At 40.3% G+C, this 13,654-nt stretch overlaps 1 protein-coding gene across 2 annotated transcripts in view; it reads left to right on the top strand.

The window, feature by feature from the left end:
* UBE2A (ubiquitin conjugating enzyme E2 A) overlaps positions 1-10,227 on the top strand; it is a 32,937-nt gene extending 22,710 nt beyond the window's left edge. For both annotated transcript variants that reach the window (XM_033946317.1, XM_033946318.1), the window contains exons 5-6: positions 7,712-7,800; positions 8,636-10,227. In XM_033946317.1, the coding sequence (XP_033802208.1) occupies positions 7,712-7,800; positions 8,636-8,764 (218 nt within the window). In that variant the 3' untranslated portion in view covers positions 8,765-10,227. The remainder of the gene's footprint in view (positions 1-7,711; positions 7,801-8,635) is intronic.
* Positions 10,228-13,654: the final 3,427 nt, after the last annotated feature.

The following is a 13,654-nucleotide window of genomic DNA, read 5'->3' as shown; positions in this document are numbered from 1 at the left end:
TATTCAGCATATGTTAGGAAGCAGCTTAAAAAACAATTTTATAATTTGGAACAGGAAATTAAGGTTTTAGAGTCAAAATTGGTTGAAAAATGGGAACAAACTACTCTGCAGGCTCTTTTAAAAGTAAAATGTAAATATGAGATTTCTTCACAATTTGCAAGGAAAGATTTGTTTTCTCAACAGACCATGTATTATGGAAGCTTGAATAAGGCGGGAAGATTATTGGCAAATTATCTTAAAGCAAAGAAAAGAAGAACAAAAATTATTGCAATAAAAGATGAAGAGTGATTCCCATATACAAATTGGACCTATTTTAAAACAATTCTTAAGTTTTTATAAAGCTTTGTATTCTTCCAAGTCTTATTCAGATAAAGAAAAAGATGGTTCAGAGTTTTTAAAATTAATTAGTGGTTCAAAAATTCCTGATCATATAAAAAGCTTAGAGGCGCCTATATCATTAAGAGTTGCAAACAGCGTTGAAGTCCCTTAGAGCTGGATCCACTCCAGGTGGGGATGGTTTCACGGTAGAGTTTTATAAAAAATTTCAAAATGCCCTTTTAGTTCATTTATTAAACTTATATCAGATCTAACTGAATAATAGTTGCATTACAGGCTGAATCTGTTACTATAGTCTTGCCGAAGCCAATTAAAGATCCCACTTTGGTTTCAAATTACAGGCCTATTTCTTTAATCAATTTAGATGGCAAACTTTTAGCTAAGACATTGGCCTTGCGCTTGGCTAAGGCTCTCCCTTTTATTATTGGTATGCACCAAATAGGATTTGTTGCTCAAGAGACATTCCTCCAACAACACCAGAGTGGCTTTTCATATGTTAAATTTAACAAAAGCCATAAAAGATCCAGCCTTCTCTGTATCCTTAGATGCAGAAAAAGCTTTCATGTATGGGAATGGGCCTTCATGTATCAAGCAATGGATTGGTTTGGAATAGGTTCAGGATTTATACAAATGATTAAATCCTTGTATAGTTCCCCTTTTGCTAGATTGTATCTTAATAATCTCTCTGAATGTTTTAGTTTGTGGAGGGGAGTTAGACAGGGATGTCCCTTGTCTCTTTTGCTTTTTGATATTGTATTAGAACCCTTGCTATTAGCTATTCAGCAAGCGAAGGAGATATAGGGTATTCCTTATTCAGATCGGGAATATAAGGTCTCTGCTTATGCAAATGATATACTGCTTCATTTGAGGAATCCTGAAACAACCATTCCATGCTTACTTGATGTAATAGAGAAATTTGGAAAATTTTCAGGATACAAAATAAATTGGAGTAAATCAGAAGTTCTTCCTATTAATGTTCATTGCACAAAAGGATTATTTGAAAAATTCTCCTTTCTATGGAAAGAGGATGGAATACAATCTTTAGGCATTTGGATAAAAAACACATTGGATGAAACAATGAAAGTGAATGAAAAATTTTTATTACAGAAGGTAACAAAAATGTGTGAGCAATGGAATCTTTTACATCTTTCATGGTGGGGGAGAGTCCAAACTATTAAAATGATGATATTGCCTGTGGTTTGTTATCAAATGGGAATGTTACCAGTTTAACTTTTTATAGAAGGACCCCTGAAAAAAAAAAAAAAATAGTATTCTTACAAAATTTATTTGGCTGGGCAAAACTCCTAGAGTTGCCTTAGTATCTTTACAAAAACCAATTACAGAGGGAGCCGAAGATGCTCAAGGCCCGGCCCAGGCAAGAGGCGGGAGCTTGCTTTCACTCTCACAACCAGCAGAAGGGGTAAGGAGCGTGTTTGAGAGGAAGGGTGGGCGGATGCTGTTTTCAGCACGGGGGTGCAATGCGGTTCTCCCGGTAGGGGGGGCATTCGCGGGGGGTTGTGATGCCGGTTCGGGGGGTGTGATGCCGGTTAGAGCGGGGGGGGAGGTGCTTGCTTATCGGAACATGCTCGGTTTGCGAGGCAAAAGTTTGCTGAGTGTTTTGCTCGTCTTGCAAAACACTCTCAAACTGGGTTACTCGCAAACCGAGGTTCCACTGTACTACAATCAAGATTTAAACTACACTAGCTACCAATAGAAAAAAGAATAGAATTTAAACTATGCTGCTTAGCATTTAAAACATTATATAGTGATGTTTCTAATAGCTTCCTCAGATTGGGTAGATTTGCTGATCAGCGTAACTCTTTAACAGTCTGATCTATCATTCCCAACTCTGAAAGATATAAAATAAATTTCACAGCAAATCATTCAATTACAAAATAGCAAAAGGATGGAACTCGCTTCCTATCATAATTCAAACAAAAATGTGTAAACGTTTTTGGTTGGGTTTTTTTTTTTTTTTTTAAATCCATAACATAAGAGCATAAGGATAGCCTTACTGGGTCAGATCAATGGTCCATCAAGCCCAGTAGCCTGTTCTCACGGTGGCCAATCCAGGTCATTAGTACCTGGACAAAACCCAAGGAGTAGCAATATTCCATGCTACCGATTCAGGGCAAGCAGTGACTTCCTCCATGTTTTTCTCAATAACAGACTATGGACTTTTCCTACGGGAACTTGTCTAAACTTTTCTTAAAACCAGCTTCGCTATTCGCTCTTACCACATCTTCTGGCAGCGCATTCCAGAGCTTAACTATTCTCTGAGTGAAAAAAAATTTCCTCCTATTGGTTTTAAAATTATTTCCCTGTGACTTCGAGTGTCCCCCTAGTCTTTGTAATTTTTGATGGTGTGAAAAATCGATCCACTTGTACCCGTTCTACTCCACTCAGGATTTTGTAGACTTCAATCATATCTCCCCTCAGTCGGCTCTTTTCCAAGCTGAAAGAACCCTAACCGTTTTAGTCTTTCTTCATACGAGAGGAGTTCTATCCCCTTTACCATCTTGGTTGCTCTTCTTTGAACCTTTTCTAGTGCCACTGTATCTTTCTTGAAATAATAAGATAAGAATTGAATGCAATACTCCAAATGAGGTCGCAGAATGGAGTGATATGGGGGCATTATAATATTGTTAACCATCCCTTTTTTAATAATTCCTAGCATTGTGTTTGCTTTTTTTTGCCCGCCGCCACACATTGGGCAGGCTTTATTGTATTGTCTACGATGATCAGATCCTTTTCTTGGGTGCTAATCCCCAAGGTGGACCCTAGCATCCGGTAACTGTGATTAAGGTTATTCTTCCCAATGTGCATCACTTTGCATTTGTCCACATTAAATTTCATTTGCCATTTGGACAGCCAGTCTTCCAATTTCCTAAGGTCTGCCTGCAATTTTTCACAATCCGCATGCGTTTTAATAACTGAACAGTTTAGTGTCATCTGCAAATTTAATCACCTCACTTGTGGTTCCAATGTCCAGATCATTTATAATAAGTTAAATAGCACCGGTCCCAGTATAGACCCCTGTGGCATTCCACTGTTTACTCTCCTCCATTGAGAAAAATGACCATTTAACCCTGCCTTCTTGTTTTCTATCCGATAACAAATTCCTAATCCACAACTGAACTTTGCCACCTATCCCATGACAATAATTCTCTCAGGAGCAATTTGTGAGGAACTTTATCAAAAGCTTTCTGAAAATCTAGATACACTATATCAACCGGCTCACCTTTATCCACATGTTTATTCACACCTTTAAAGAAGTTAAGCAAATTTGTGAGGCAAGGTCTCCCTCGGCTGAACCCATGCTGACTCCATCTCATTAAATCATGTTTGTCTACGTGTTCCATAGTTTTATTTTTTATAATTGTTTCTACCATTTTGCCCGGCACTGAAATGAGGCTTACTTATCTAATTTCCCAGATCTTCCCTGGAGCCCTTTTTAAAAATCAGCCTAACATTGGCCACCCTCCAATTTTCAGGTACTACAGATGATTTTAGAGACAGGTTAGAGATCACTATCAGCAGGTCAGCATTTTCATGTTTGAGTTCTTTTAGTACCCTGGGATGTATACCATCCGGTCCTGGCAACTTATCACTTTTTAACTTGTTGATTTGGCTTAGTACATATTCCAGATTCACCGAGATTTTTCAGTTCTCTGCAACATCACCCTTGAAAACTCTTTCCGGTACATCTTCTTCCATAAAGACCAAAGCAGAGAATTCATTCAGTCTTTCCACTATGGCCTTATCCTCCCTGAGCGCCTCTTTTGCTCCTTGATTGTCCATTGATCCCACAGATTCCCTCACCTGTTTTCTGCTTCTCATGTACCTAAAAAATTGCTATGAGTTTTTGCCTTTTTTTGCAAGTTTCTCTTCATATTCTTTTTTAGCTGTCTTTATCAATGCTTTGCATCTAACTTGCCAGTGTTTGTGTTTCTTATTTTCCTTATTTGGATCCTTTTTCCATTCTTTAAAGGATGGTTTTTTTTGGCTTAAATAGCCTCTTTCACTTCACCTTTTAAGTACGCCAGCTCTCATTTCCTCTTCTTGCCACCTTTGCTGATACGTGGAATACATCCGGTCTGGGTTTCCACAATGGTATTTTTAAATAACATTCATGCCTGATTTAGAGTGCTAACCTTTGCAACTGATCCTTTTATCTTCTTTTTAACCATTTTCCTCATTTTATCATAATCCAAAGAGACTCAGACTAATACAAGCATCTGAAATAAAGACGATGTTAACAGTCAGCTGCTATCTTTGACATTATCTCATACTGTATGCACAATTTGATAAGTTTGATAATTTCATATAGCATATATAATTCTTTATAGCATTTGTAATTCTGTGTAACATAGGTTTCTCAATACTGACTTCTATGTAGCAATATGCTACTTGTAACCTGACTAGAACTCTCAATCAATGATGATTCTGCAGGATATAAGATTGCAAATAACATCAAACACTGTTACAATTAGCCAGGTTCACGAAAGGATTTTACCACACCAAACCATCTATCAAGCCTCCACCTGTTATTTAGCATCTTAATGTAGTATGATCTACTCTAATGAAGTCTCCCTTTGAGCATCTGTCTCAAACTTCTCACTTGGCAAGTCATTTTCTTCATTGCCTTCATTTTCCTCATTGCCTTCCTCGACTGCTTTGCTCAATTGAGCATTGTGATCTGTTTGTGCCAGCTTTGTGGGACTTAAGGCTTTCTTCTTCCAGGAACAGTGTCTTTCACTGTATTGGTCCCAGGGAGTGGAATAACCTTCCAGGATATATTCGCCAACAGCAAAATTTAGAGAACTTCAAGAAATTGTTGAAAAGACACCTGTTCTGTAAGATGAAATATATGGTATGAGTTTGGCTGAGGGGGTAGGAGTGATGACTGTTGAGGGCTGAGTGCTGGTTACAGAGGCTTTCGATGGTCTAATTTGTCTCATAAAGATGTTTTTCATGAGGCATCCTGTGTGCCTTATGTATTTTTACATTTTGATGTAGGATACGATTGGTTAGTATGTTTTATGCAATCTAATTTTATATGTGTGTATGTAGTTATAGTGATGGTCTTGATGTAATTTGTACGATAAATGTTACGTTTTATTTTATATGTTAACATGTAACTCGCCCTGGATAAGGGCGGGTGATAAACAAACATCTGCACTAGAGTTGCGCAGGGACAGAAATCCCACGGGTCCCCACCAGAATCCTGCCCGTCCCCATCCGTAACTGCCAGAATTCTGCCCATCCCCCACCAGAATCTCCTTCGTCTCCGTCCCTGCGAGGAATCCCGTCCATCTGTGTCCCCATAAAAAGCAGCAATTACTTCTGACAGTTTTGATTTGTTTTAATTGTGTTTTACAGAAAATTCAAAACAGTTGGACATCTGCCAGAACAGGCATAAAACCAATACCCCTTCTCCCTCCCTCTCCCCAGTCGAGTGGGGTTGGCATATCAACAAAATGCTATCCCAAAGAAGTAGATTTAAGGCAGAATTTGATGAGCAGCAATTCTCTCCCCCTCTGCTCTTTTTTTTTAAGTTACATATTTAATGTTGGTATCTGCTGGGCTGAAGCAGTTTAATTCAGGGTATTGTGGCTCCGGAACTGCACAGTTATGCTGTCTAGTCTCTCCCACACTCCTCTGCACAGCCGCAGTGAGTGGTGGCAGGCTTGAGCCAACAAGATTCTTGAGGGGAGGTCTCACACCAAGGCTCACTACTGGGAGACCTCTACAAGGAAGTGCTCATGATTGGCCATCAAGCTCCAGCTCTGTCTCCCTTGATTGGTGGATGTACAGAGCTCTCCCATGTGAGTGGCAATCAGCAACTGGTGTGCTGAGGGATCGAAGAGCTTAGAGGGAACATTGGAACAAAGGTAGACTGCCACTTCCGTGGGAGTCCTGGAGAACCAGCGTCCAAGTTTCAAGTTTATTGTGTATTTGATTAATCGCTTACTCAAATTTTTAAGCGATGAACATATCTTTAAAATTACAGATAATACAGGGGATAGCAAAAACAAATAGGCACTGAGCAAAACATGAACCTAGCGGAGATCCCCACGGGACCTGCAATCCCCGTTCCCATGCAAACCTCTAATCTACACACTGTGTGAGTGAGGGGTAAAACGGATGAGACTTGTTATACTTAGTGTGACCATATGGCTTCAGAAAAAAAAGGGGACGGATTGAGACATCCGGGTTTTACTTCCATTGAAAGCAACCAAGATGTCTCAATCTGTTCTCCTTACTTCCAATGCTTTCAATGGAAGTAAAAGCCAGATGTCTCAATCCGTCCCCTTTTTTCTGGAGCCATATGGTCACACTAGTTATACTGCTTTTTCTTTGTGGTTTACATAGACAGGTACTTATTTTCTAACTGGAGCAATGAATCATAAATGACTTGCCTAGAGTTACAAGGAGCTGCAGGAGGAATTGGAACTTGCAACCTCAGGATGCTGAGGCAGCTGCTCTAACCACTAGGCCACTTCAAGCTCTTGTGTCTGATCCTCCCTACACAAGATTCTTACACAACAGAGTAGTGCTTTGAACTCATCCAAAATTCCTACCTCAACCAGTCCATAATTCTGCCTGTTTTGTTGTTCAGGCTGTGTATGTGGTTTTGGAAAGAAAACATGCTCTAGCTGGATAGGGCCAAATTTCATAGAGGATCTTCCCAGCTTTTTGTGGCTTTTGACCCTAACACTCAGAGTTCTTGTTACCAAGAGAACTCTCAACTTTTCTAGTGGACTGTATCTCCTTCACATATACTCAGGCTGGTCTGACACTTCAGGGTTGTGTGACGGCCCATAATGTCCAATATGGCTACTTTAGTGGCTCAATTCCGCTCTGCATCTGCTAAGGATATCTGCAATGTGGCTATTAGGTCCTCACTCCATACCTTTACTTCTCACTACTGTTTAGAACACAACTCCAGATGAGATGGTAGGTATGGACAAACAGTGCTGCAAAATCTTTTCTGTACCCAAGTGCCAAATTCTCTCCAACCCTCTTGGGTTTCACCAGGCTAATGTTTATATATCCATTATCCTCCAAAATCTTGATCATGGCAGCTTGGGAGTCCCACATGTGAGAATATTATGTCTGCTTGTTGTCTGAGAAAGCAAAGATACTTCTTACCTGTAGCAAATGTTCTCCGAGGACAGCACAGTATCTTAACTTTGTTTTATGCATGCGTTCTTTTTCATCATGTATATGAGCTGAATTAAGGGGCTGCAGACTATGTATGGGTTGTGGTATGATGTTACTTGTGGAGTTTTAGTACTTGCAGCAGTTTTATTCTGACTCCAACCTATATATAATTTTTCTTCTGTGCCTAACCTTTTTAATACATTTCTAGTGTATGCAGATGGTAGTATATGTCTGGATATTCTTCAGAATCGTTGGAGTCCCACTTACGACGTATCCTCAATTTTAACATCCATACAGGTACTTTAGGTTTCTTATTCTTCGGCTTATAATTTAGCTTTAGTTTTTGCTTTATATGATCTGTGTGTAGTTATTTTCTGCTTGTTGTTTGGATGGAGTGGAGGTGGGGTTACACATATGCCTGTACTCTACACTTTTTTTTTTTTTTTTTTTAAAGTGATTGTAAATTTTGTATATTGGTGTGCATTTGTTGTTGGGCCTGGATTTAGGAAACTTATTGGCTTTATAAAAGGTACCTTGTGTGATCTTTTTTCCTTATAACTAGTAATAGTATAACCAAAACTCATTTTTTATTTTGGGAGAAACATTTTAAAAAGTATAACTTCATTGTTTAAATGCCTAGAAAGGAGAAATAAAATGAATAACTTGAACACAAGGGTTTATTCAATATTTTGGTTAAATTCTTGCTCTAGCTGCAATGAAAGTAGCATTGTATAGTTATCTGCCTGCCCCAGAAACTTTGTTCTGATTTTTCAGAGTACAAAAGTGACTTCCTTCATCTAGTCTTTCTATGACTTTGAGCAACAGTGGTTAGCATAGCTGGGTTTAAAAAAGGCTTGGACAAGTTCCTGAAGGAAAAGTCCATAGTCTGCTATTGAGGCAGACATGGTGGGATTGGTACTATGTAATGTTGCTACTATTGGGGTTTCTGTCGGTACTTGTGACCTGGGTTGGCCACTGTTGGAAACACGATACTGGGCTGTCTGACCCAGTATCCACTTTATTTTTTCTTCTCATTGACTGGATACTTGGTATAATTAAGATGCTTGTTTCTTATTAAATATTGTTGGTTTCTTATAAACCACTATAACACGTGTATGTTTTATTTCTTCAGTCTTTACTGGATGAACCAAACCCTAACAGCCCTGCAAACAGCCAGGCAGCTCAGCTGTATCAGGAGAACAAGCGAGAGTATGAAAAACGGGTGTCTGCAATAGTGGAACAGAGCTGGCGTGATTGTTGACCCAGGCCAATGTACATGAACACTCTGGCCCTGAGAAAAAATATATGAAGTGTTTGAGTCCTCTTCGCCTCATTGCATTTACTTTGTTGGAAGCAAAATGGCTGTTATACTGTCGCCACCCCTTGCTGAAGCTTCTTTCCCTTGGACATCACAAACCATCTACTTTGAAGTCAAATGTACTGTACCTGGGTTACTTGCTAAAGAATTACTTGATGACTAAATTTCATTTTCTGTGGTCCTTCATCTCCAGCCTTAAAGTGGTATTGGGCATGGCTGCAATTTGCCACGACTAATAGTAATTGTTACATAATGGTGCATTTATAAGTTGTATGGAGGGAGGGGGTATTGAAGTATAATTGTACACTTCTGTGTACATATTTGGATGGTAAGGTGCTGACCTGCCCAGGCTGGTCACATACCCGGTATAATCAAATTCAGACTGAATGAGAATGATGCTTTCTACTCTAGAGCCAGTTATATTTCTTGTGTGCAATTCTTTATCAGAAGGTCACAGAACTGTAAAGTTAATACAGAACTGGGTGAGCATTCATAAATTGCAGCTTAAAGGTTTTGCAGACTGACTGTGATACTTCAGAGACTACTTTAATTTCATGGAAGGTTATGGAAAGTTAAATTTTTTTATTTGAAGAGTTCAAAACAGCATGTCTGCAACAGTTTTGCTGATAATAGCTGTATATTTACACACTGTGCAAAACCAGCTTTTGCCCATTACCATTTTTAAGCAGCACTTTTCAAACTGTTTGGGCATTTATAAGGCAGAGAGATGTGAAGAAAACAATTTTGGGTTGCATTGTTGGGAAAGTTATAAACTTCAAGGTCCAAACAGTTTTGCTGCCCCTTTTTGTATTCAGGCAGTAGTCACCCTTTTGTGTGTTTGTATATAAAGTTGTGTGAGTAATGTGTGCTTTGGTGTGTGTGTGTGCTCTTTTTGAAAAAATATTTTCAACTCCACGAAACTTGGAAATAGTCAAAATAGCTAAGTGGATGGTAGGGTGACACTGAACAGCACTGGGGAGGGAGGGGGGAGATGGTATTTGCTCTGTAGTGTCTCTTTTTGAGCCTCTAGCTCTGATCATTTGAGAAGTATGACTTTGCACAAGTAACCCATGTAAGAAATTGTACATTCTCTAAACTTGTAAATAAAAGTGTAACTAAAAAGTTCCTGTGTGGAGAATAGCTGCCAGTTCTGCTACAGACTTTTCTTGGTAGGTTTGGCCGCTGAATTGCAAGATGGTTTTTATTTGATGATACCCTGTACTAATGCTGATTTTGTAAAATCAACATAGGCAAACTAAAACAAAAGATTTTTATTAGCTATGGTGAGATCCTTTGCTGGAAAGCTTGAGTTATTGAATGTGTCTAGCTTGAAGAAATGGAGAACCTTAAGGTACTGCTACCATATTTTTATTGTGGTAATACAAAGGGCTGCTGTTGAATTTAAATAGTTTTGTTAAGAGCGGTCACTGTGTATATTCAAATATAAACCAAGACAGGTTTTTTTCCCCCCATTTTCAGGGGAAAAATGGTAACTCAAATATAAATGGAGGGGTTTATATTACCATATATACTCAAATATATAAGTCGAGACCCCCATCTTCCCCCCCAAAAGGAGGAAAAATGGTTGACTTGAATATAAGATGTGGGCTTAATATTCAAGTACCATGCCCTGCCAGGATCTGTACCCTTCCCTGCAAGGCTCTGAACCCAGGCCCCCTCACTCACTATCCCACCTGCCCTGTACCCTCGTCCCCCTCTGGCAGTCTAGTGGTAGTCTCCCATCCTGGTTGATTCTAACTTACCTTTTTTTTTTTTTTTTTTTTTTTTTGTGGTCTAGCAGTGTTTGGGCAGGAGCGAGCTTTATCCCAGGACAAGCAGGCAGCATATTCTCAACAGTGGGTGACGTCACCGACGGAGCCCCACAGCGAACAGCCTCGAAAGCAGACCTACTTGAAGATCTTTGTAAGAGCTTCCGAGTGCTGCACTGCGCATACGCGAGTGCCTTCCCGCCCGAGTTAGGGCGCGCCTCTCCTGTGAGGAACCTCAGTTCAACGTTTTCTGCGGAGCCGAGAAGTTCTCTTCTTCTAGCTCTGCAGCCTTCGTTGCCTTCTCTCACTGCGACTTTTATTATTTTATTAGTCGCTGTGCTCGCGTTTGTTATTCTTTTCTTTTCTTTCTCATACAATAATTTTTTTTTAAAAAACCCACTTATTTTTCTTTTTTCTTAAGGCCTAGGCCTGGCCGCTTACCTCATTCGGTACGTCGGGCTTCGTTTTTTCTATGTCCCGGTCTCTAACCAGGTTCAAAAAGTGTAGCCAGTGCAACAAGACCCTTTCAATCACTGATTCCCATAGTCGGTGTATTGTTTGTCTGGGTCCTGAACATTGTCCTGACGCTTGTTCGCGTTGTGCTACCCTCCAACCTCGGGCCCTTTGTCGGCCAAGCTCCTTCAACTTTTTGGCACAATGGACCAGCCGGCTGACAAGGTCTCGACCTCGGCTTCGGGGACGGCCTCGACCTCTAAGTCCTCGACCTCAACTCCAGCTTCTGCCTCCACCAAGGCTTCATCCTCGACTCCTTCGGCCTCAAAGGCCTCAGCGGCACCCCCTATGAAGACCTCGACGGGTAAGTCTCCTGTTTCTCCTTCAGGTACCACTTCTAAGAAGCCTCCAGAGTCACAGGCCTCCCTGCCTTGACTAGACTTCCAGCTAAGCGTGCCTCCAAGCATCAGGAATACTCAACCTCGAGGTCGCCCTCCTTGGAGCGCACTGCTGCACCTTCGAGACCTGATCCTTTTGTCTCGGTGCCCATGTTCGAGGACATGTTAAAAGCCATTCTGACCATGCAGATTTCCTCGGTCATGGCTCAACTCCTCCCGTCCTCGACCCAGCTTCCTGTGAGCCAGCCTGAGCGGTAGTCTGAGACCCCGATGGAAGCACCTAGAGGCAAGTCTCGCCAGTTCTCATCCAGTGACTCTTCACCTACTCCTCAGACACAGTCTCCTCCACCTCGACCGAAGCATCGCTCGAGGTATTCGAGGCATCTCACTTCCAAGCTTCCTCAGGAGACATCTCTACAACAGAAACCTTCGCCTTCTTTGGATACTGAGACTTCTATGCCTCGTTTATCCAAGGCTACTGAGACTTCTTCCAAATCTAAACATAAGCCTCGCAAAGCTATTACACCGGCTGCTTCTCCTCGAAGTCCATTGAGGTTGAGGACTCCTCCATCGAGCCTGCCTCCGAGGGAGCTTTCTCCTCCTGCCTCGACCCAATCTGTTCCTCGAACCCCGGGAACTTCACCATCGAGAGTTTTGAAGCGCAAACACTCACTGACTCCTCCTCATGCAGGTAGTGCAGCTTCCTCAATTACTGTGTGTCTGGACTCTGAGCCTCTGTCTCAGTATTCCAGAGAGGCTTCTCCCTCCTACTCAGTAGTTCCTCGGTCTCGCACTCCTCCGGAAGATGCCTCAACCTCAAAGTCTGCCTCTTTTGCCAGGTTCGTCTTCGACATGGGAAAAGCTCTTCAACTGGATCTCCACTCTGATTTCAAGTATACACCTGAATACTTGGCTGACATGGAGTTGCCTCATCCACCCAAGGAGACCTTGAGGCTTCCTATGACTCCAGTATTGAAGCAAACTTTCTTAAGGAATATGGAAACTCATTATTCCATCACAGCCATTCCAGCCAAGCTGGAATCCAGGTATCGCACAGTACCCTGCAAAGGCTTTGAGAAATCTCAATTATCCCATCAGTCTTTGGTGGTGGAATCTTCTTTAAAGAAAGCTCATCCATCTAAGCTTTACGCTGCGGTCCCTCCAGGCAGGGAGGGTCATACCATGGACAAGTTTGGCCACAGATTATACCAGAATTCCATGATGGCTAACAGAATTCTTAATTATAACTACATTTTCTTTTTTTTATTATTTATTTATAAATTTCAAATTTACAATTCAAGATGAATCTTGTACAGAAAGTGATTACATCAAATGAACAAAGAAATAGACCTCATAAATTTACATAGAAAAAAAAAATTTTTTTTTGTATAATCTCTCAAGTCCACAATTATGATCCATGATGTATATTAAACAGAACTAAAAGAAACCTATTCATTAAAGATAAGCTGTACATGGTATACTGATATTCAGGCATCTAATTTATTGAAGCCCTCAATCTTACCCCTTCTCCAGGCGGGACAAGGAGAGGAAGGCCGTTAGCTGGTTTGGCTCAAAGAAAACATATTTCTGAGAATTGTAATGAACTTGCAGGGATGACGAAGATAAAAAGTTCCCCCTAGAGCCAAAACACCAGGTTTTAGTAATAGAAACTCCTTTCTACGTCTTTGTGTATCTCTTGCCAAGTCTGGGAACATCTGTATTTTTAAATCAAGAAACTTTTTTCTCTTTATTTTTAAAGAATAGTCTCAGAAGCCAATTCTTATCCATCGTAATAGCCAAGGTCACAATCAATGTAGCAGATGTTACAACTTCTTTATCAGATAATTCAAGCAAAGCTGATACATCAATTGGTCCCTTCATTTTTTCTTCTTGAAGATCTTGAGTTTTATTAGGTAGATAATAGACCTGGGTGAAAGGAGGCAATAAATCTTCCGATACTTCCAATATCTCCAACATATACCTTTTTAACATTTCTCTTGGAGTCACTGTCGAGATCCGTGGAAAATTAATCAGTCTTAAATTATTATTCCTAGAGAAATTTTCAAATGTCTCTATCTTTCTTCTTAAATTTATATTATCCTTAATTAAAGTGTCCTGAAGCAATTTGGAAGATTTAAGTTGATCTTTAATACTTTGAATATCTAATTTGGATTCTCCCAAGTCTTGTTTTATCTGAAAAACTTCTTTCTCTT

The sequence above is a fragment of the Geotrypetes seraphini genome, chromosome 5 (assembly GCF_902459505.1).
Source record: "Geotrypetes seraphini chromosome 5, aGeoSer1.1, whole genome shotgun sequence".
Taxonomy (NCBI): Eukaryota; Metazoa; Chordata; class Amphibia; order Gymnophiona; family Dermophiidae; genus Geotrypetes; species Geotrypetes seraphini.
Note: the sequence above shows the minus strand (reverse complement) of the source record. Positions and strands in the feature narration are given on the sequence as shown.